At 48.8% G+C, this 22,302-nt stretch overlaps 1 protein-coding gene and 2 non-coding genes across 5 annotated transcripts; 2 read left to right on the top strand and 1 right to left on the bottom strand.

Moving 5' to 3' along the window:
* The first annotated feature begins 3,249 nt into the window (after nt 1-3,249).
* Nucleotides 3,250-3,356, top strand: LOC133373002 (U6 spliceosomal RNA). The gene has a single exon (XR_009759600.1). It is a non-coding gene; the product is annotated as a U6 spliceosomal RNA (small nuclear RNA).
* Nucleotides 3,357-3,838: 482 nt separating this feature from the next.
* Nucleotides 3,839-3,945, bottom strand: LOC133373001 (U6 spliceosomal RNA). The gene has a single exon (XR_009759599.1). It is a non-coding gene; the product is annotated as a U6 spliceosomal RNA (small nuclear RNA).
* Nucleotides 3,946-4,409: 464 nt separating this feature from the next.
* MED16 (mediator complex subunit 16) lies at nt 4,410-22,274 on the top strand. Of its 3 annotated transcripts, none has more exons than XM_061602234.1 (15): nt 4,410-4,486; nt 5,547-5,773; nt 6,737-6,844; nt 7,692-7,861; nt 8,906-9,337; nt 9,991-10,096; nt 12,770-12,925; nt 13,691-13,902; nt 14,387-14,593; nt 15,209-15,419; nt 15,983-16,116; nt 16,997-17,192; nt 18,601-18,817; nt 19,764-19,847; nt 20,351-22,274. In XM_061602234.1, the coding sequence occupies exons 2-15, from the start codon at nt 5,638-5,640 to the stop codon at nt 20,475-20,477; spliced, it is 2,496 nt and encodes an 831-aa protein (XP_061458218.1). In that variant the 5' UTR covers nt 4,410-4,486; nt 5,547-5,637; the 3' UTR covers nt 20,478-22,274. The 3 variants fall into 3 exon arrangements, with proteins under 3 accessions (XP_061458218.1, XP_061458219.1, XP_061458217.1); XM_061602235.1 differs by lacking the exon at nt 4,410-4,486 and adding an exon at nt 4,541-4,564; XM_061602233.1 differs by lacking the exon at nt 4,410-4,486 and adding an exon at nt 5,261-5,443.
* The last annotated feature ends 28 nt before the right edge of the window (nt 22,275-22,302 follow it).

The following is a 22,302-nucleotide window of genomic DNA, read 5'->3' as shown; positions in this document are numbered from 1 at the left end:
ATCCTCTATTTGGTGGCTGGCCTCTTATTGCAAGAGCCAGCATTTCAAAATCCTCCTTCTTCTCCTTCTTTCTACTTTTCTCCTTGTCTTTGTCCCACACAAAATCCGCTACTTCCAAAATCACAGTCACAGCCTCCCCCCCCCATCCGGGTCTGAAATTCAGAAAATAATCCCTCACCGCTGGTTGCGCTTGATGAACAAAATTAGCAATGAGGGTCGGATGGTCCAGCACGTTTTCTGGGTTCAGATTGGTATAACTACGTGCTCCCTCCAACAAGCGCGACCAGACTTTTCTGGGAGGTTCGCTGGCTTCTTGTTTGATCGCCATGAATTTAGGTTGGTTGGGGGGTTTCTGTGACATTCGCTCCAAGTGTGTCAAAATCCTATCCCTATCGGTCTGCAGCTGAGCGCGGCGAGGCTGCGTCCAGTCTCCCGCTGCCCAAGCTGCAGCCGTTTGCGCTCGGTCCAACCAAGCTCTATTTGTTGCCGCCTCCGCAGCCCAAGCAGTCTCCATTGTCCACAACCTGCTACGTTCTTCACCTGTCAGTACCCTTCTCAACAAATGCTCCACATCCGAGTACGTCGGATTGTGGCTTTCAAACAACCTGCCTAACAGTTCTCTAATTCTCCTTGGCTGTTCCCCGAAAGTTCCAGCCATTCTACTCCATTATTTTAAGTCCCATTCCAACCAACTCTTTAGTTCAACCACCTCAGTACGCTGGATACCCCCGTGGCCATCCACGTACGGCTGATCATGTACAAGCAAAGGCATCTCCAACGCTTCTGCCTCTTTTCTTTTCTTTTCTTTTTTTCGCTTGCGCGTGTCCATGCCCCCTGAGGCCCCCTTCTCTTTCCCCTTTTCATCTGTCTCATCGTCTGACACAAATGAAAAGGCCCCTTCCTCCGGATTGGGATCTCCGCCCCCGGGAGCTGGTAGCGGATCCGGAGCAGAGGGTATTATAGAACGATTCAAGACCGTTCTTTTACTTGACGTGTCGTCATTAAAATAATGAGGGGGTTCCTCAATGGACAAAGTTCTCACTGCCATCAAAGTAAGACTATCCCATTTTTGCGACCCTATTTTCCATAGGAGCCAAAGTTCCAATTGATCCGGGTGGGTATCCCCAATCCGTCTCCGCACTCCCAGTAGCGGAGCGGTTTCAAAGGACCCACCCCTCGGCCACCGTTCAACCAGCACCGACACTGCAGTCATCCGCGGCCACTCCTCCTCACAGAGCTCTATCATCTTTTTCTTTTTCAGGCCTCTCCTTCGCACAGGCAATTCCTCCTCTTGCCACAGCATACACATGATTCCCAAAGGGCTGTCCTTTACCGGCACACTCCCTTTATTTCCCATGACGTCTGATAACGGGTTTTTCCTCAACTGTGCTTTATCCCCAAAGTGTCAAAGCCGCCCGCTTTTATTGATAACCGAGAAAATTCTCTCGTGGCGCCTGTTATCAAATTAAGGGGTGCAATGGCAAAAAGGGGGTCCGCACAAGGGATCCCGGACGAGCCCCCAATTGTTAGGTCCAAACCCAACACGCAAGTCGCCCTGTCAACCCCAACTCGCTTATTACACCCGGGAAGAGTGCGGAGTTGAGTGCAAATGAACCCACTATCAGAGATCAAGTAACATGAGACAAAAACCTTTGCAAAGGGGACCCAATACAAGCCGAAGCAGGCCAGCATGGGAACCTCGTTTATTGGTGTCCAAGGGTTTATATAGGCTTATCCTGAAGTTTACAATATCGGGTTCACGTCATAAAATACAAAAGAAGCAATTTCTAACTGTTATAGCTTTGGGGCATATGTAAGGAGGTAAGGGGGTACAGGGGGAAGGACAAAAGAGGAAACATCAAGACTATCTCTCAGACTCTATGTCTGCATACTTCGCATGTCCTTGAGATAAGCACTATGCAACAACAGACAAAGGCAACTATTGAGGGGAGGCCCAGCTGCAACCGGGCGCCCCCCTAAACTGGAGACAGACATGATATTACTTTGCTTACATATCAAAGGAGTATTGCAAGTCAAGGTTTGTGGGACATTGGAAAGCATTTGACATTTCTATGCAAGGAGCATTTGTAACAATAAGCAAGGCCATAAGCATAAATGTGATACAGAAATGCATAGTAGGGAAGTTTCCAGCTTAAACCGGCTTTTATTATGCGAGCCACTGGAATGTAGGTAAGGGTCAGGTCACCAGGAAATAAACCGACATTTTATATCAAAAGTCAAATAAAGGCCACTTTGGTTCTATTTCCCGTGAAGCCCAAGCTGGTTTAGGTAGGACAAGTGAACTATAGTTTTACAAGCACTGGGGGTTTCAATTTATCCCTAACACTAGAAAAGACAATAATGCTGGGAAGAACAGCAGGGAAGAGAAACAGAGGAAAGCCAAACAAGAGATGGATTGATTCCATAAAGGAAGCCCCAGACCTGAACTTACAAGATCTGAACAGGGTGGTTCATGACAGATGCTCTTGGAGGTCACTGAGTCATAGGGTCGCCATAAGTCATAGTCAACTTGGAGGCACATAACAACACAAGAATGCTGACTGTGTTACGAAAATGCAACATAAGAAATAAAAGCAGGAACAGAAACAGTTAAAAATCGGTATGCATCTTTAATGCAGATGTGCTGCGGACCTCTGCATGAAGGTCACAGGCCCCTGGGGGACTCCTCCTCTAAACAAAAAATCCCCAAATGTTGTAATCTTTTTACTCCAAGGGGAGTCGCTCCGGCCCCGGGATCATTCTGGTGGCCCCTTTGGCTGATTGAGCTGTCATGTGCTGGCCACGACTTCTGCAAAGCAGCTTTTAAACCGTGTTCATTCTGCATCTTACTGATATTCATATTTTGTCCCCCCCTTCCTCCTATAAAGGTGAGCTGCTTTGAAACATTAATTTGAAAAGCAGGGTAAAAATATATGAATAAATACATGGTTGCAGAGCAGGACACAGAACTGAATAGACTGGTGGGCGTTGCCATTGGCATTGGGTTGCCTGACGACCGAGCCTGTCATTTGCATAGCCGTCTCCCACAATTCAATGTGGTGAACACTATCCAAAAGATATTTCACTTTTTTTTAAGGCCTAACAGTAAAACACGTGCATGGAAATAAAACCACCAACTGAGAAGTTGGATTGGGAAATTAAGTGGAAAAGAGAAACTTTCTGTTCACACTATCGAAAAAATATATTCTAGATTAACCTTTAAATATCAGATCGGGCGAAGTACAATTCGTGCTCGCTTCGGCAGCACATATACTAAAATTGGAACGATACAGAGAAGATTAGCATGGCCCCTGCGCAAGGATGACACGCAAATTCGTGAAGCGTTCCATATTTTTGCAACACGGGTTTGCACCTACAACGCCACACTCTTGGCCTGTACACCGTCCACCATCCCCCGGGGGGTTTATTTCCTTTGTTTCTCTCTCTCTCATCGCCTCATTCCTCCAGTTTGCAAATTCCAGCTTATTCACAACCACTGGCATTTTTATTTATTATGCATCTAACTTGTTTTCAGCCCCAAAATGATAGTACTGGTAATATCCAACTAAGACATACTCGGAGTCGTCCTACTGGAATCAATGAACTTAAGAGTCCATTGCTTTGAGTATTACATAGTTAGATTAATAATAATAATAATAATGTTATACTACCTGTGTTTTCGGGATTTAAAAAAAAATCCTATTGATGTATAGGAATAATCTGGAATGTGCAAAGTGGAGTTATGGGGGGGGGAGAGACCAAAGAAATAAGCCCCCTTGGGGATGGTGGACGGTGTACAGGCCAAGAGTGTGGCGTTGTAGGTGCAAACCCGTGTTGCAAAAATATGGAACGCTTCACGAATTTGCGTGTCATCCTTGCGCAGGGGCCATGCTAATCTTCTCTGTATCGTTCCAATTTTAGTATATGTGCTGCCGAAGCGAGCACAAATACAACCTGCCCTACCATGCTATATAAACCTCTTATACATAAAGAATTTCATGTTATGGTGCAGTACATTATACATTGTTTTTCCAATAACTCCATTTTCCCTCCGAGTTCTTTGCCCTGTGTTTTCCTTTATGTTTAAATTTTGACATTAATTCAGCAGATTTTTTATCTCCGCTCCACGCTGCCTGGCGATGCATGATGGGAAACCTCGTATGCAAATTAACGCCTCCCAAGTTTAGGAGGAGGGGGAGAGAGAGAGTACGCGTGAGAGAGCAGGGTCCTCACTTTCAAGGCATTTTGTCTTTTGATCTGCCCGAAAAGAAAAAAAATTGAATCCTTCCACTGAAAAAAGTTAATTTTAACAGAACTGTGAGGGAATACATTTTGTTATTATTATTATTATTATTATTATTATTATTATTGGGATGATCTTTCAGGCACTTCTTTAGACAGCACTAAAGAAGGAGGGGAGGTCCTTCCAAGGGCAGTCGGAGTTGGCGCAGGCGCAGAGCAGAAGGACAGCCGGGATGTACGCTGGGTGAGTAAGGGAGGGATGGAAGAGTTCATTTGTTACCGCGGGGGGGGTGAGAGGGAGACGAATGTACCAAAAACGAAGGTAGCAACTTCATCATTTTAATTACTCCTGATAAGGCAACGCCACTTCCAGGGAATCCCCCCCTTTGCTTGCTGGGGCAATTACTCTTTTGTGGGGCAAGTTCCAATTAATTTTTTTGGTGCAAATAAAGGGGGTGGTGTTTTGCCACTAGCGGTCAAATCTGCAGAATTAATCATTTTCCAGTTTCTTTCTTTTTTTAAAAAACTGGTTTGGGGAAAATACTTCCTAAGGTCCTGCCTGCACCATACGTTTAAAGCACTATGATGCCACTTTTGTTACAGGAATGGCTCCCCCCCCCGATGCATCCTAGGAACTGTAGTTTGTTCAGGGTGCTGAGAGTTGTCAGCTGACTTTCTATCACCCCCCTCCCAGAACTAAAGTTTCCAGAGTGGTTTGTTTAACAATCAATTCCTGTAATTATTATTTATTGAATTTAACAATCAATTCATATGATTATTATTTATTGTATTTAACAGGCAATCCCTATGATCATTGTTTATTGTATTTAACATCCCACCTTTTCTCCAAGGAGCTCAAGGGGGCTCCTGGTTCTTGCCCTCCTCGTTCAACCCCCACAACAACCCGGTGAGGTAGATTAGGCAGTGACCGGCCCCCAAGGAGCTTCATGGCCAAGTGGGTATTCAGATGTTCATGGGTCTTAGCCCAGCACTCTAACCACTACACCACCACTGTCTTTCTTCCCAGGGAATTGTAGCTTTATGACGGAAGTAAGGAACTCCTAATCACACAGGGGCATGTGGCCCCCAGAAGGTGACCCACGAGGGAATTTGGCCCTCGGGCTGACAAAAACATTCCCCAGATTTTCCCTGGCTGTTCTTGATATGCAGGCTCAGGTGTGACCCTCAAGTTCACCTACAGGTGGGAAAAGGGGGAAAAATGGCGTGTTGTGAGATACAGGACAAGGCAGCTGTGTTGTGATTTAACCAAATTTACGGCAGATTATCTTTCCTTTGAAATATAGATACAGCGGGCTCCACATACAGTTTCCTTCTGGGTAGCTGCAGCCCATCCCAGTCCGCCTGCTTCACCTGCTGGTCTCGGGGAGGTGCACAATGGATCTGGCCTACGTCTGCGAATGGGAGAAGCGTCCCAAGAGCCATCACTGCCCATCCATCCTGTTGGTCTGCGCCTGGTCCTGCCGCAACCTGATTGCTTTCACCACAGACCTCAAAAACGAGGAAGAGAAAGGTAATCCCTATTATTATTAATACTTATTATTTGCATGTAGATCTCACCTTTTTTTCCCTCCTCCAAGGAGCTCAAGGTGGCATACAAACCTGGCTCTCCAAGTTCATCCTCACAACAACCCTCCAAGGTAGATCAGGCTGTGAGACAAAGTTATGTTCCCCAGGAGTGAGAGACTTGTGGCCCCTCCAGATGTTGCTGGCCTTCACCTCTCATCATTCCTGGCTATTGGTGCTCCTGGGAGTTGGGAGTCCAGCAGCAACATCTGGAGGGCCAGAGATGTCCCCCTCCCTGGTCTTGAGAAGAGGGATTCCCCACTCTTAGGAGAGGAATGCCTCTTCTCAATAGAGGCATTCCTCCATCTCTCACACGCCGTAGGGAAATGCCACTTCTTAGAGCAGAGCTGGGGGGACATCTGTGACCCTCGAGATCTTGTGGGACTTCACCTCCCATCATCCCAGATCACACTGGCTGGGGGTGATGGGAGTTCAACAAAATCAGTGTTCTCAGCCCCGGATTTAAAACCACGCTAGGAGGAATGGGAGAGGTTGCAAGTTAAGACGGGAAGGGCTACCGTAGCTCAGTGGGTAGATCATCTGACTTTGCGCAGAAGGTCCCAGGTTCAATCCCTGGTGTGTCCAAATAGGGGTGGGGGAAGCTCTGGAGAGCTTCTGCCAGTCAGAGTGGGCAATACTGAGCTAGATGGAGCAATGGGCTGACAGTCTAGGGCAGCTTCCTAAATTCCTAAAAAAATCAAAGTAGTTTCATTCTTGAGCTGTGAGGGATTAAAAAACAGGAGAATCCCAGTTTATATCTTGATGGATTCTGGCACTGTGTAATCTCAGGAGGTGGTGATCCGCTTCTGCCCCAGATTCAGCATCCTCCCTGAGCAACTCACTTTTTAAAGCTTTCCTCCTGGTCTCGTCCCACCTAAGGGTGCTCCTTCCCTCCCCTCTTCTCCCTTAGATCTCACCCACATGATCCACATCCTCGACACCGAACACCCGTGGGATGTCTACTCCGTCAATTCCGGACACATCGAAATCATCACGTGCTTGGAGTGGGACCAGTCAGGTAAGGGGTCACCGAAACGGCCGCCGGTTCCAGATGGGAAGCTGTTGTCAGGTGTTGTCAGGCTGGGAACCCAAGCGAGCGGTGAGAATGGCAAATCCCCCTGGTGGTGGTGGGTCTTTCGGAGAGGGATTGACAACCAAGCTGCCGGTATGCTGCTGTTATGGAAACCTACGATGTGGTTGGCCTTGGGATATACCGTCTCCCAAGTTCTGGGCACCTGCCCTCAAAAAGAATATTGTGGAGCTGGGAAGAGTACAGAAAAGGGCAACCAAAATTATTGCGGGGTTGGGAAAGTCAGCCCTCCGGGCCCCTGTGTAGCCTGTGGTGCAAAAGGTAAACTTCACATTCACTGCTCTGCTCCCTTTTGCCTCTGGCCTCGCCCAGCAGTAGCACGTGGCCCTCATAGGGTTGTCCAGCATGGCACGTGGCCCTCAGTCTGGAAAAGGTTCCTGGGCTGAAGCAAGTCCGCTACGTGCAAAGGTTCAGGGGCATTTTAAGCTTGGGAGATATGATGGAGGTGTGTAAAAAGTTGCAACGTGCTGAGAAAGTAGAGTGAGAGAACAATCTCTCTCACAAATGTGTGAGCCGAGTGGGGCCATCCTACGGTGCTGGACGGCGAGGGATTCTCACAAATGGCTCTTAAGAACAAAGGGAGCTGCTTTAGCCAAGTATTCTCTACACTGACTGGCAGCGGCTTTCTCTAGGCTTTCCGGCAGGGGCCTCGCCCAGCCTCAGTTGGAGACGGCATCGGGGACTGAACCCGGGGCCTTCTGCAGGCAAGGCAGAGGCTCTGCCCACTGAGCTATGGCCCTGCCTCTCCTGATCTCTCCACTTCTTTCGGCTGCAGGCTCCAGGCTCCTGTCTGCCGACGCGGACGGGCACATCAAGTGCTGGACCATGATGGACCACCTGGCGAACAGCTGGGAGAGCACCGTGGGCAGCGTTGTGGAGGGGGACCCCGTCGTGGCGCTCTCGTGGTTGCATAACGGGGTGAAACTGGCTCTGCACGTGGAGAAGGTGGGTGGGCAAGAGGAGCGGTTGGTGGGTGCTTGGTTTTTTCAAGGGGGGTTGCCAAATATAGGGCGGGTGGGGGGGGTCATCAGCAAGTTCATGGGAGAGAGTAAAGACCCCACATTCAATATCTGTCCCAGGCCTACAAAAATGGTCCTGAATGCCATCTTTTGGGATTCCATGGGAATCTTCTTTCTGGTGAGATTTTTTTGGGGGCGCTGTGTGATTTGTGTTTGTTGGGCTTTGGGTGGGAGCCAGGAGGTTGAAAGATGTCAAGCAGGGGAGTGCAAAGGAACTGTTTTGGGATTAACTGGGATTGCAAGTGTATCGTTTGTACTATGGTTTTACTGTGTATTTTTCTCCCGGCTTTGTCATTTTACTCTGCTGTACACCACTTAGAGATATTTTTATATATGTTAAAAGTGGCAAAGAAATAGCCTAAATCAGGGGTTCCCAAACCTCCCCTCCCCATGCACTGCTTGACATTTGCTGAAGGTCTTGGCAGCCTGTTATTTAGCAGTTGCAATATGTTGTGTTCTGTGCTGTTATGATTTTCAATAGTATTTTTATTGCTTCTATTCATTCCTTATACTTTGTATTTGACTGTATATTACCTTAATAAAATACAATATATAAGAAATAAAAGCTCCAAGAAAGATACAATTAAAAATCAGTATATTTAGTGCAGTGGAGATGTGCTGCCTTCCATCTTAAAGGCTGAAACTGATTTTATTTTCCCTGCTTTTTAGGTTTACCTCTTTAGTCCCCTTTTAATATACTCCCCTAGATTACTTAACTATATGTTATGTATTTTTATCTATTTTAATGTTTTTTGTGTTTTTATTGTGTTTTATTTTATTGTCAGCTGCCCTGAGTGCCCCATTTTAGGGTAGAAGGGTGGGACAGAAATATTTTAAACAAACAAATCTTCAACCACAAGTCCCCAGACGTGCCATGGGCTGCCTGAATGAAGCTCGTGGACAAGTGGTGGTCCGTGGACTGGAGCTGGGAGCCCCTGGCCTAACACCACCTCCTTTCTTCTGTCCTCAGTCGGGAGCTTCGAACTTTGGGGAGAAGTTCTCCCGGGTCAAGTTCTCCCCATCGCTCACCCTCTTTGGTGGGAAACCAATGGAAGGCTGGATTGCAGTCACCATCAGTGGCCTGGTCACAGTCTCGCTGCTGAAACCCAACGGGCAGGTGCTGACCTCCACGGAGAGCCTGTGCCGCCTGCGGTGCCGGGTGGCCCTGGCCGACATCGCCTTCACGGGCGGGGGCAACATTGTGGTGGCCACCTCTGATGGTAGCAGCGCTTCCCCCGTCCAGTTCTACAAGGTCTGCGTCAGTGTGGTGAACGAGAAGTGTAAGATCGACACGGAGATCCTCCCCTCGCTTTTCATGCGCTGCACCACGGATCCGGCCCGGAAGGACAAGTACCCAGCCATCACTCACCTGAAATTCCTTACCCGGGATATGTCTGAGCAGGTGAGACCTTCACGGTTGTCCATTTCAGGTTGCAACCTTTGCACAAAGGGCAAAGAGAACGATCAACACCATGTGTGTTAACATTTTCATTCCATCTTTCCTCCCACAAGCTCAGGATAATAGTTCATCTCGCCCCTTTTCTCATTTTTGTTTGCACAACAGCCCTGCTAGTCTGAGGAAGCGCGATTGGCCCAAGAACACCCAAAGATCTTTGAAGCCGGGGTGGGGGGTTGGACCCAGATTGCTACAGGCCTAGCCTGATATTCTAAGCCTGGATGTCCCTCCAGAAGTTGTTAGATGCTGACAACCATCAGTCTCTGCCAACAGAGTCAATAGTCAGGGAGATGATGGGAAACGCAGTCCAAAATGCCTGGTGGGGATAAGATTGGAGAAAACTGTTCTACCAACTGCCTGTAGAAGCTACTGTGCCCTGAGTCTTTTAAGCAAGAAAGGAGTGTAGCTCAGTGGGTAGAGCACCTGCTTTACAGAAGGTCCCAGTTTCAGTCCCCAGTGGCATCTCCAGGTAGGGCTGGGAATGGCCCCTGTCTGAAACCCTGCAGAGCTGCTGCCAGTCAGTGTTGACAGTCCTGAGTTAGATAGACCGATGGTGCGATTCAGTATAAGGCAGTTTCCTGCATCCCTGTGTTCCCCAGATGCTTCTGTGTGCTTCCAATCAAAACAACAGCATTGTGGAGTGCTGGTCTCTCCGGAAAGAAGGGCTGCCGGTCAACAACATCTTCCAGCAGATCTCCCCAACAGGTGAGTCTTTGGCAGATGTCGCTTCCCTGAAGGAGCCCAGCACTCGTCTGTTGCTCCTACCAAAACTCATCAGAAGAGCCAGTGGACAAGTCCAGTAAGGCCTCTCACGAAAGGTGTCCTGGATGAGGAGGCAGAGCGGGCCGGCGACTCCGTCCTGAAGCCCAAGCTTGCGTTATTTATTGATTTGGCTAACTGATATGCCACTTTATATTTCAGTAAAAATCCCAGCGAATAGAAATTAATGCAAGAATCAATGTAAGATATTCCACTTTCAAAACCAAATTTATATTATTGTCATCATTATGACATTGAACTTTTATCCTGCCCTTCTTCCCCAAGGAGCCCTGGGCAGGAAACATAACCACAACAATTTAACAGGAAAAAGCCGTTAAAAATATCTCAAACACAATTACAATAAAAAATATTCTAAAACACAATTAAAAATATTGTAAAAGTACCGTTTAAACATACTCCAAAACACAGCTTGAGCACATTCTGCTCCTGCTAACACTAATATAATATTTTAAGTAACGTCATTAAATAAATATATCTGAGCAAATAAGTAAACATCACCAAAATCATAATGATGAGACAATCCCTTCTCAGAGCCTTCTGATAAGTTTTGTCCCCTTAGAGCCATACGCCAATGGAAGCAGTTACCGAGAGAGGTGGTGGGCTCTCCGACACTGGAGGCATTCAAGTGGCAGCTGGACAGCCACCTGTTGGGGATGCTTTGATTTGGATTCCTGCAATGAGCAGGGGGTTGGACTGGATGGCCTTACAGGCCCCTTCCAACTCTACTATTCTATGATTCTATGAACACGGAGGCCCAGCACTCAACACCAGCCAGTCAGCCATAGTTATTATTTATTCATAGTTCTAATGCAGGCACAGAGAACCACTGTGGCCCTGCAGATGTTCTTGGAGTCCAACTCCCATCATCATCGTTGACCATTGGCCATGCTGGTTCCCGGGAGCTTCTGGGAGTCAGAATCCCAACAATATCTGGAGGGCCACAGGTTCCTCATCTCTGCTCTAGGAAGAGGCATTCCTTGCTCTCAGGAGGGAATGCCTCTTCTAGATAGAAGCATTCCTCCATCTCTCGCATGCAGTCAGAAAATGCTACTTCTTAGAGCAGGAATGCGGGACCCTTTCAACTCTCCCTATTCTATGTAAATACGCTCAAGGCGGCTTACAGTAAACAGTAAAATGACACATAACATATTCGAAACAGATGCCCACAGGGAATCCCCCCCCCAAAATATCTAGTATTCTAGATGTCTCCTACCATCTAGGGTTTGGAGGTAGACTCTCTCTGAGGCTGGAGGCTCCATCTAGCCATCATTATTTGCATTCATGCCTGGCCAATCAAGAATTTTCATTCTGCTTGGGAATTCATTTTCGGATGTGGTGTGTGTGTGCGCATGTGTGTGTTCTCGTTTGTCCTGTGCTCTGAACCCTGAGCTCACGTTGTGATTGCAGCAAAATTGCACCTTTTTGCCTCCTGCCGTTCCCCTCTGTTTTGCTTCACCGCAATTGCAATTTTCCCTGAGCCAGGAACAGACAAAGAGAAGGGAGGGGGTTTTAATGGTTGTTTTTGCACAGTGAACCACGGATGCTGTCGCTTTCCTTCCTCCTGGCTCCTTGCCAGGGAACAGGATGCTCTGACTCTCCAGTCGAAGCGAGAGTCAACGTGATCGCTTCCGTCTGGACTCCAGAGAGTCCCAGTCCGAACTCTTTGTGGTTTTTCCATAATTCAATATTTGATGATGGCTTGAGCCAGGCTTCCCAAATGGTAGTCTGTGGGCCACCAGTGGCCCACTATCTTCACTCTGGTGGTCTGCGGCCTGTCGGGGGATTTGTGGTTGAAGATGGTAGACAGCACATCCTGTCATGCTGAATAGTCATGTTTATTTTTAATTGTGTTTTTAATGCTTGTATTTCTTATATTGCATTTTACGGTATTCCAGTTTGAATTCTGTGGAATTCAGATTGTAATGCCATAAAATACAAGGGAGAGAAGCAGCAGTAAAAATGATTAAAAACCATGCAGCACCCAGCATAGGGCATCACAGTTGTTACAACCGGCAGAAAAAAATAATGAAGCGGCCTGTCAAGACTTTGAGCAATTTCCAAGTGGTCTGTGAGGAGCACTGGCTTAAGTTGTTTCCTGCTCCTTCTCACCAACAAACTAGGCGACTTATTACAAAGAGTCTTTTCGAGAAGCCCACAGAGCCCTGTTGCCATGTGTGAAAGGAAGGCATTTGCCAGCTTTCAGACTACACAGTGTTCTTTCACCGGACAAAATAATTATTTTGTGTTACTTATTTATGAATTTATAGCCTGCCCTTCCTCCTGAAGAAGCCCACGGCTGCAAACATACCCACAACAACAACTGGACAACAAGAAAAGGAAAAGCGTTCAAAAAACAGTTAACCACCACCTAAAACACAGTTTCCGTTAAAAACAGCCTTTCATTGGCGATCTTCAGGTTGCCAGGAACAGTCTCCTTCAGCCATCGAAATGTAAACAATAAGATAACTCAGTGACATTTTCAGGGCTGGGCCCCCCACAAATTTATTTGGCCTCTTTCTCCCGCCGTCAAGCACCACTGGTGGCTCTGGTTTGCAATTAGTATGTTTTTAAACCATCTGCTGCCTCCTTATTTGTCAGTTGGCGACAAGCCGCCGATGATCCTGAAGTGGCGGATCCTTTCAGCCACCAACGATTTGGACCGGGTTTCGGCCGTGGCACTCCCCAAGCTGCCCATCTCCTTGACCAGCACGGATTTGAAAGTGGCCAATGACACCAAATTCTACCCTGGGTTAGGTGAGGAAAGCTTTCCTTTTTTGGCTGGACCTTTTATTGATGATGACGGTAATGAAGCAAGATGTCGGAATACTGTAGGGCAGGAAGCAGCTTTTTACTGAGTCAGACCATCGGTCCATCTAGCTTAGTGTTGTCTACACGGACTGGCAGCGGCTCTCTAGGGTTTCAGGCAGGGGACATTCTCAGCCCTACCTGGAGATGCTGCTGGGGATCCAATCTGAGGCCTTCTGCGTACAAAGGAGATGCTCTACCACTGAGATACAGCCTTTCCTCAAAAAATAAAGACTCTAGTCCTCATGATTCCGAATAAAGGATTAATAGGAAGATAGGAAGCTGACTGATATAGTGAGTCAGGCCATCGGTCTATCTAGCTCAGTACTGTCTACACTGACAGGCAGCGGCTCTCCAGAGCTTCAGGCCTACCTGGGACCTTCTGCATGCAAAGCAGATGCTCTGCTGCTAAGGTACAGCCCCAAGGGTCCTATAGAGCATTGATTAGTACCGAATGTGGCAGTGACAGCATGCCAGCAGATTCTTCTGCTGTTCCCCAGCGTTTGGAATGCAGAGATAGATTGCACCTGGAGGTGGAGGCTTGGTCTTTTCTACATAGGCTAATAGGTGCCAATAGACCGATCTAAGGACATAGGTGGTTCAAGACCTCTCCCCGTCGTGTGCTTTGTAGTGCGTGCATTTTTGTAAAAGGAATAAATGGATAAATTACCCTTCCCCGCTGAAACTGCTCCCTCTCTGTGCCGTCCCTTCCAGGCCTGGCCCTCGCCTTTCACGACGGCAGCGTCCACATCATCCACCGTGTCTCGCTGCAGACCATGGCAGTCTTCTACGGCGCCACCTCCCAGCGGCCGGTGGACGAGCAGGCCATCAAGAGGCAGCGGGCGGCCAGCCCCCTGGTCCACTTCAAAGCCATGCAGATGTCCTGGACATCGCTGGCCTTAGTTGGCATCGACAGCCACGGGAAGGTAAGTCGTACTGTGGAGTGCCAACCCTATCTGATTCAGGCTCACTGGTGTGTTTTTCTCCATTACATTTGATGAAAAACCTCAGCTTAGAACGTTTCATGAAACAGCTTACAGAACACACAGGTCTCTGCAGCTCTGCACAGCAGGGCTAGGCTTGGCTGCTCAAGCTAAGGTGTTGTCGTAGCAACTTGACACGCTCAACACAGGAGACCACTTAAGTAGACTCGAGGCAGGCTCTTGCTTGCACGGGAACTGTCTCCCGGTGGCGACAGGCAGCCTGTTGCTGTTTTAATCTCTTCTTTAAAAATGTGCTGGTAATTCCTTGCTTTTCATTGTTTTGTCAATAATTTTAATCTCTTTTGCAAACTGCTCAGAGAGGTTTCTTTCTTTTAATAATCAAGCGGTATATAAAACTTGCTAAATAATCGTGTGATCCCCCCCTCCACTTTTTTATTTCGGTTTGCCTGGCCGCTTCTGCTTCCAGCTGTGCATGCTACGCATCTCTCCGTCCATGGGGCACATGCTGGACCTGAACATCTCTCTGCGCCACTTGCTCTTCCTCCTGGAATACTGCATGGTGACCGGCTATGACTGGTGGGACATCCTGCTTCACGTCCAGCCTGGCATGGTGCAAAACCTGGTGGAGAAACTCCATGAGGAATACATGCGGCAGAACGCGGCTCTACAGCAGGTGAGGGCGCAGGTGCATGCCCCGCCCCCTGCCCCTTGGAGGGTGTGGCTTTAAGGAGTGCCTTAGAATTAACTGAACAGGGCTGACATCCATTGAAGGGCGTGGAGCAGTGATTTCTAAATGCCATTAGGTGGCACTAGTCTCTTGGCATATGGAGCAATTCAGGGAATTGCACAGTCACGGCAGAAGTGCTTAAAACTGTGCTCGACGTAGGAACTGAGACGAAGCCAGTTTGAAACGGATTGGCTGTCCACAAAAGACCCTCTGAATTGTAGTGGGGGGTGTTTTGAGGTTAATTCACTTTCAGCCGAAACCTCCGCGGTTTTCCGTTCTCACCCAGTGGATTGGGAGCGTCTTTGTCCAGCGCATATAAAATAAATAATAATGACGAAAGCAACCTAGAACGGTCCCTTATACTGAGTCAGACCATTGGTTTATCCAGCTCAGTGTTTTCTACTACACTGACTGGCAGCAGCTCTCTGGGGTTTCAGGCGTCTCTCCCAGCCCTGCGCAGGATTGCGCTGAGGACTAGACGCTCTGCCCACTGCAGCTGTTCCCCCTAAAGTGTTGGGTGAAAGTGTTGCATGACTGAGGATAACGCTTTTGCTTTGACAGGTCCTCTCTACGCGCATCATTTCCATGAAAGCTTCGCTGTGCAAGCTCTCCTCTGCTACGGTGGCACGGGTGTGCGATTACCATGCCAAGCTTTTCTTGATCGCCATCAGCTGCACCCTGAAATCGCTCCTCCGCCCCCCTGTCCTGAACACGCCAGACAAGAGCCCTGGGGACCGGCTTACTGAGATCTGCTCCAAGATCACAGACATAGGTAAGTTCAAGCTAACCAACTGCCGAAATTCTTCTGAAATTTGCCTAATCCAAATCCCCATGCCCCCAAATTTTTGAGGTCCAAATTACTTGTATTTCCCCCCCCAAAGTGGAATCCACACACTGTGAGTCCTGAATTCTGCATCCAGGCAATAACTTTGGCTGTTGGAGCGATGCAATTGCAGAGTAGGCTGCCAAAAAGAGCCTGCAGCTTAATTGTTCTGTCCCAAATCTAGGGCTGCCCACCTAACCAGCTCCCTGCTGATCAATCTATATATAATTCAGAGCACGAGCAAGTTCAAGGAGGCACGAAATATTTGCAGGTGGCTCAAGTAAGCGAGCCAGGAAAGGAAAAGCTGCCCCTCTGCTATGTACATGAGGTGTTCACTCATTTATTTATAATGTTTCTATCCTACCCTTCTACCCTATAATAGGGCACTCAGGGCGGCTTACAAAAATCGAACACGTACATAATAAAATTGCAAACAATAACATCACAAAAACATTAAAATAAATTAAAATACATAAAATACAGTTAAAATACATGACTTGCCCTCATTCCAGATATTGACAAGGTGATGATTAACCTGAAGACGGAAGAGTTTGTCCTGGAGATGACCACCTTGCAGTCGCTCCAGCAGCTGATCCAGTGGGTGGGCGACTTCGTCCTCTACCTGCTCGCCAGCCTCCCCAACCAGGTGAGACCCTCCTTCCCTCCCCCACAATTCCATAAAAAGCTTTGGCGTCATGATTTTTGCATCAGCCTATTTAAAAGCGTGCCACCATTACTGTCAGCCAGCGAGATATTTCTGAAACCGGGAGCTGTTTTAAACTTAAAAACCTCAGAAGGGCCTGGCTGTCGGATTAGGCCACTGGCCCTCACGTCCGGTATCAGAGCCACTTGCTCCCTAGGAGTTATCCATGGTGCTAGTGTAGCATCCTTTCTCACAATGCCCAAAGGATGCCCCATAGTGAAGCCCGCACAAAGGACCTCGGCACCACAGGAACTCTCCCCACTTGTGATCCCCAGCGAGAGACAGACTGCATCTCTGGTAGTAGTAGCCAATGAAAGGCTTATAACTGGGTCTGGGGAGCCTTTGGCCCTCTGGAAGTTGCCAAACTACAGATCCCATCATCCATGACCATTGACCATGCTTGCTGGGACCTGGGAGTCCTGGGTTCAAATCAGCCACATGAAGCTCATTGGGGTGGCCTTGAGCCAGTCACCGATTCTCAGCCTGACCTACTTCACAGGGTTGTTGTGAGGAAAAAATTGGGATGGTGGAAACAGACCTCTGTTTGCATGCCACCTTTATTTTATTTATTATTTTATATTTAATTTGTATCCCGCCCTTCATCCCAGCAGGGGCCCAGGGCGGCAAACAGAGCGCTAAAAACACTCTAAAACATCACACCTCGAGCTCCTTGGAGGAGGAAAGGTGGGATATAACTGTAATAGATAAATAAATAAATGTTAAGCTTTTGAGATGCTTGTTCCCTCCCCAGCCCAATCATAACAGCCCCCCAATAAATAAATAAACGTTGTTACGGTCTTGATGTGTCTCTTCTCCCTGCCAGGGTTCTGGTCCGGTTCGTCCAGGTCACAGCTTCCTGCGGGACGGCGCCTCTCTGGGCATGCTCCGCGAACTGATGGTCGTGATCCGCATCTGGGGCCTCTTGAAGCCAAGCTGCCTCCCTATTTATACGGCAACTTCTGACACTCAGGACAGCATGTCCCTCCTTTTCCGCCTCCTCACCAAACTTTGGCTGTGCTGTGAGTTATCGCCCTCTGTCGGGTGGGGGATGCTGGGCAGGCCTCCTCTGCAGGGTCGTTTTGCGAGGGTCAGGGAGGGCAGAGCGCACCTGCGTTGCTCCACTTCCACCGCTGTCCGCCAGATGGTGACAAAAAGGGAATGAAATTCTTTGGTTCAAGAATCTGTATGTAATTTGGACAGCCCTTCATCTCCAACGCATGTGGACACCGCTTTAAGAGACTGTGGCCAAATTTGGCACAGCAGATCTCTGGATCAGGGAGCAGGCTTTTTGCTTTTGTTTGGATAGCACAGGACGCCGCTCAGGATCCAGATAGGGGGCTTGTCCTGGTCTCACTGGGCTCCCAAGGAAGCAAGAGACTTGCCATTAGCAACAGCACCAACGTGGGCAACAGCCAAAGCAGCATCCAGGGCCAGTCCAAAGAGTCAGGGAAGCAGAGTCCACGACACCAAAGGGGTCGAGGGAAGGTCGCAGCAGAGGTCGGGGTCCAGTCAGCCGGTGGGCAAAGCGAGGCAAGCGGAGAGGCAGGCCTGGGGCAGTCCATGGCTAGGTCTGGAGTCAGCAGGCAATCAGGGCCGGTGCCTAGACCTTGTTCCAGCAGCTCTTCCAGCCCAGCACTGAGGGGGCTTTTGAACTGGAGCCACACTCTGAGCCTCAGCTGACTCCTGTCAACCACCATCAGCCAGACTTTTACTTCTGAGGAGACCTTTACTCCCAAGGAGACCTTGCCTGCAGTCAGGCACTTCAGTGGGCGGGCCGGGTCTCCAGCTGATGCCTCTCTCTTGGGCTCGGGACCCGTTTAGCTGTGATGCCAGTGGCCGTGCTTGCCCTGGGTGCAGCCGGCCCTCCCGTGGCCTTGTCACAGCACCCTTGCTCCTCACCCCCAGGTGGATCCTGACCCAGGGCTGAGTCCCCCTGGGATGTGACAGGACAGAGCCTGTCCACACGGCATGGATTCTAACCACCAGTTTCAAAAGTCTGCCGATTTTTTTGGCTTCTGAGCATTCCTGAGCAACGCTGGGTACGAGAGCTACTGGTTCTTAAATAATTTGGGAAGGAGCAAGACAAGAGACTTCTACTTAGCCAAGTTCAGGGCCAGTGCGTGCAGAAAATTAGTGCCTGAGGCGCTACCTTATTGCATGCAAAGGGTTGCAAGGAGCTTTGCGTGTTTGGAAATAAAACTGCAGCAGTGGAACCTGCATCTTGTGACTTTTGTGGGCAAAGCAGAGCAGACAGATTTTTAAAATAATAATAATTAAAACCTCCTCCCAGATGTGCTAGTCTTCTAGGTGCAGGGATTTTCAGTTCCAGCCTTTGCACTGCCTGAATACAATGCTGACACCTGTTCTAGCCACCCCTCCGAAGGTGCTTCCTTTAAGCCTCATCTCTCCCCCCTGCTTTCCACGCAGGTCGTGACGAGGGCCACCCCAGCGAGCCGGATGACACCTTGATCGACGAGTGTTGTCTGCTGCCCAGCCAGCTCCTCATCCCCAACATCGACTGGCTCCCTGTCAACGACGCCATCATCAACAAGCTGCAGAACAAGCAGCCCGTCAGGATGCAGTTTGGGAAGCCACCGGCGCTGGTGGGTCACACTACCGCCCTCCAGTTCGATGCAGGTGTCAGGTACGCCAGGGGGCCGCTTCCTTTCTCGGGGGGGGGGGCTGTAATGTTCCTCCCACTGGCACCACCTGTCAGGCTCCCACCCGTGGCTACCAGCAGTCAGAATCACACTTTTTATTTTTCTTTCGCTCATCCTAGCACAGATCTCACAAGATCCCACTGCTAGGCAGCACCACCAGCCACTCCCTGTAAACAATACTGCTAGAGACTTCGCCTTAGTCTCCCTATGGCTTGTTACTTTGTGTCTGGGTGCCCTTGCTGTCCACAACCCCCTTGGATCTTCCTCTATGAAGCATACAGTCCTGGGTTGCTCTGGATACTTGACGATGTTACAATATCTCCCTTCACTGCTGCCACCGTCAGATACAGTTTCCCTCCAGCCTTGGTAATTACCCTGCCCTCCCTTCTGGTCTGTGTATCCCCAGCCAAGGATCAGGCTTTTGGTAAACCAAGAAAAGTATTTATTTGATAACACCAGGAAATAACAAGATTACTTTAGGAATGTTTAACAAGCGTATGGTTTCATATAGTGTCACTCTTTATGTTTCTGGTCATATATATATACTGTCTAAATATCAGCCAAATATAATCCAACCCACAACCAACTCCAATCCACACTCCACAACCAACCACCAACAACTCCCCCACAAAAGAGAACCCTGAACCAATGGTCATCCTCTCATTTATACCTTCAGCCACTCAAACACTCAGCCAATCATCATACAGCATTCTCCAGCATTCTAGCCCTGACTGACTTTGGTTCGTTAATGTCAGTGGGTGTGACTCTGAGTAGGACTTAAGTTGGACACTGCCCAATGTAGCTAAAAATGACATAGAAACCGATTTAAAAACAGTTAAACGTCTGAAAACATGTGGAAGGGAGTTCCGTAGGTTAAGGGCCACCGCCACAGAGACGGGGTTGTATAAATAATGCTTCCCCCTCCTTCAGGGCACCCGGACGGCCAAAGATCGACCACCTGCGGCGGCTTCATCTCGGGGCATATCCCACGGAGGAGTGCAAATCCTGCACCAGGTGAGCGCCAAGGACCACAACGGAAGGGGGGAGGGGTCCCAGAAGATCCCGCCCTTTATTGGGCTGACATTTAGGGGAAAGGCCATGGTAGCTCAGTGGTTAGAGAGCACCTGGTCCAATCCTCAATGGCATCGCCAGGCAGAGCCGGGGGAAAAACCCAGTCTGGAATCCTAGAGAGCCGCTGCCGGTTGGTGTGGACAAGACTGAGCTAGATGGCTCAGAACGGCAGATTGCCATGTCCCTATTTAATTTAGTCCTTCATTCAGAACGATGAGGACTAGAATCTTGATTCAGGGTAAGGGACATAGCTCAGTGGTGCCTGCCTTGCGTGCAGAAGGTCCCAAGTTCAATCCCCAGCGGCGTCTCCAGGTAGTGCTTGGAGAACCTGCCTGCCTGAATCCCTGGGGAGCCGCTGCCAGTCAGGGTAGGCAGCACTGGGCTAGATGGACCCGACGGTCTGACCCGAGGCAGCTCCCCTGTGATGTCCGTCGCTTGCTTCGCAGGTGCGGCTGCGTCACGATGCTCCGCTCCCCCAACAAGACCACCGCCGTGAGGCAGTGGGAGCAGCGGTGGATCAAGAACTGCCTCTGTGGGGGCCTTTGGAGGAAGATGCCTCTCGGCTACTCGTGACTGCGCCCCCTGCAGCAAAGGAGGAAGGACTGCGGAAGGTGTCCGGAGCCGTGGAACCGGCCCACCTGCTGGGCAAAGGGGTTTGCGAAAGGGACTGCTCAGCAGTCATAGAGTTAGGAAAGGACATTCAAGGGAGGACTATGGCTGTGATCATTCTGTGCCGCTTTCACCACTGCCGTCATGGCACAGACTTCCAAGGGGCATCCAGGCCATGTCACCGAGTGGTTGCCAGGAGTTGAGTCGCAGACATGCCAGGCTAGAGTTGCTTTCCCCCTCTTTGCACCCTGATCCTGCCCCCACCTCCAAATGGCAGCTGTGTTGGAATGGGGTGACCTCCAGCTTCCTCAGAACAAAGCGTTTTTAAATTTTTGGCGCTTGCATTGGGTCAAACTGCAGAAAGGCCCTGAATGTAGAAAACTAGCAGATATGAAAGAGAGAGAGAGGTTTAGCCTAACCACCTTCTTCCCACACTCGCTCTCTACCCATGGGGAGAGTTTGTGTTTTTGTGGGGAGCATTCAGCTTCCCTTTAGAAGCAACACGTTTCTGAATGTTCCAGGTGCCCTGGAAAAAACACAGAAGTTGCCTGCATACAAAAAGCTAGTATTCCTGGAAGACGGAGAAAAAGCCCTGATCAGCTATTTTCTGCATGCAGGGAGTTCCTACCTGCAGTCTGAAGTGGGCAGACTGAAATTCTGCCACCTCGTTCTGCATAATCTACAGATTAGCTCAACCTGCAGTAGGTAACTGTTGCAGGGGTTGGGAACCTGCAGCCCTCCATATGTTCCTGGCCTCCCACCATTGTCCCTGGTCTCTCAAATTTGTAAAGTAAGTTGGTGTGCAACACACACACACACACCAAACTGATAGCAACAGCCTCAAATGTTCCTAGGATAAGATTCCCAGGATAGTCCACGTTTTTGGGAGGGACGGATCCACGTACATTTTCTCCAGCCTTATGTCTAATTTTCCTGGCCTATAAACATAAGACATGGACATTAAAAGTAGAATTTTGGTGGCAGCGGAGAAGTATGTCTTTAGGGAGAGGAACGATTTTGTAAATATGATTTTGAGATTTATACAAAACATGGCAAAGTTGTGTGTGTGGTTGTTTCTTGACTTTTCCCACTGAAGTCTCTTCTCATCCTTGCTTTTTCCAAAGAAAATATTAAAACACACAAACACGCATATATACACACACAGAGAGAGGGAGACATCAGTGTAACAGCTGAGTTGTACCATGGCACAATTGTAAGCTTTCTGGTTTTTGGCTTCTGTGCTGCTGTCCTAGACAGCCACAGAAATTATTTCTGGCAAGCAAAATTTTGTTTGCCGGAAATAGTTTGGTGAGATTCCCTAGGAAGCAACAGGGGGGCTTGGAACAGCAGCATCAACTTTTTCAGATGTTCAAAGGTGACGGATAAATCAGCCCTAACAATCCTCAGATTGCAAGTCAATTGGAAGAACTCCTAACCAGGCCGTCATTTCAGGACATTCAACGGTGGACGTTTTTCTCTGATCGTTTCTTTCATCTGAGTGGGGCCGGTGCGTTCGACGCGCGGCCAGACGTGGATGTCTGATGCGGGTTTTGAGTGGCTGCGCCACAGCCAATTAATTATCTCTCTCCTCCATCTGCTACTCATGCTTCCCCACGGATTTCACCCTCTCTTTCTACTGTTTGCGTGCAAAGCCTCCGCGAGTTTAATTGCCCCGCTTTGTAGCCAACTTCCTTAATGGCTTCCTCAGAACTGCATTTCCCGGAAAGGTTCAGTAATAGCTTTTTAAAACGAACAGAGAAAACAATAAATCTGGTTATCTGGACTGATC

The sequence above is a fragment of the Rhineura floridana genome, chromosome 18 (genome assembly GCF_030035675.1).
Source record: "Rhineura floridana isolate rRhiFlo1 chromosome 18, rRhiFlo1.hap2, whole genome shotgun sequence".
NCBI lineage: Eukaryota > Metazoa > Chordata > Lepidosauria > Squamata > Rhineuridae > Rhineura > Rhineura floridana.
This window is presented reverse-complemented; position numbering and strand designations above follow the sequence as displayed.

Excerpts from the sequence above, each read along its gene's own strand:
- MED16 (XM_061602234.1), top strand. The coding sequence starts at position 5,638 with ATGGATCTGGCCTACGTCTGCGAATGGGAGAAGCGTCCCAAGAGCCAT. Across the intron at positions 7,862-8,905 it reads TGGCTCTGCACGTGGAGAAG|TCGGGAGCTTCGAACTTTGG; the intron begins GTGGGTGGGCAA and ends TTCTGTCCTCAG. Across the intron at positions 16,117-16,996 it reads TCGCCAGCCTCCCCAACCAG|GGTTCTGGTCCGGTTCGTCC; the intron begins GTGAGACCCTCC and ends TCTCCCTGCCAG.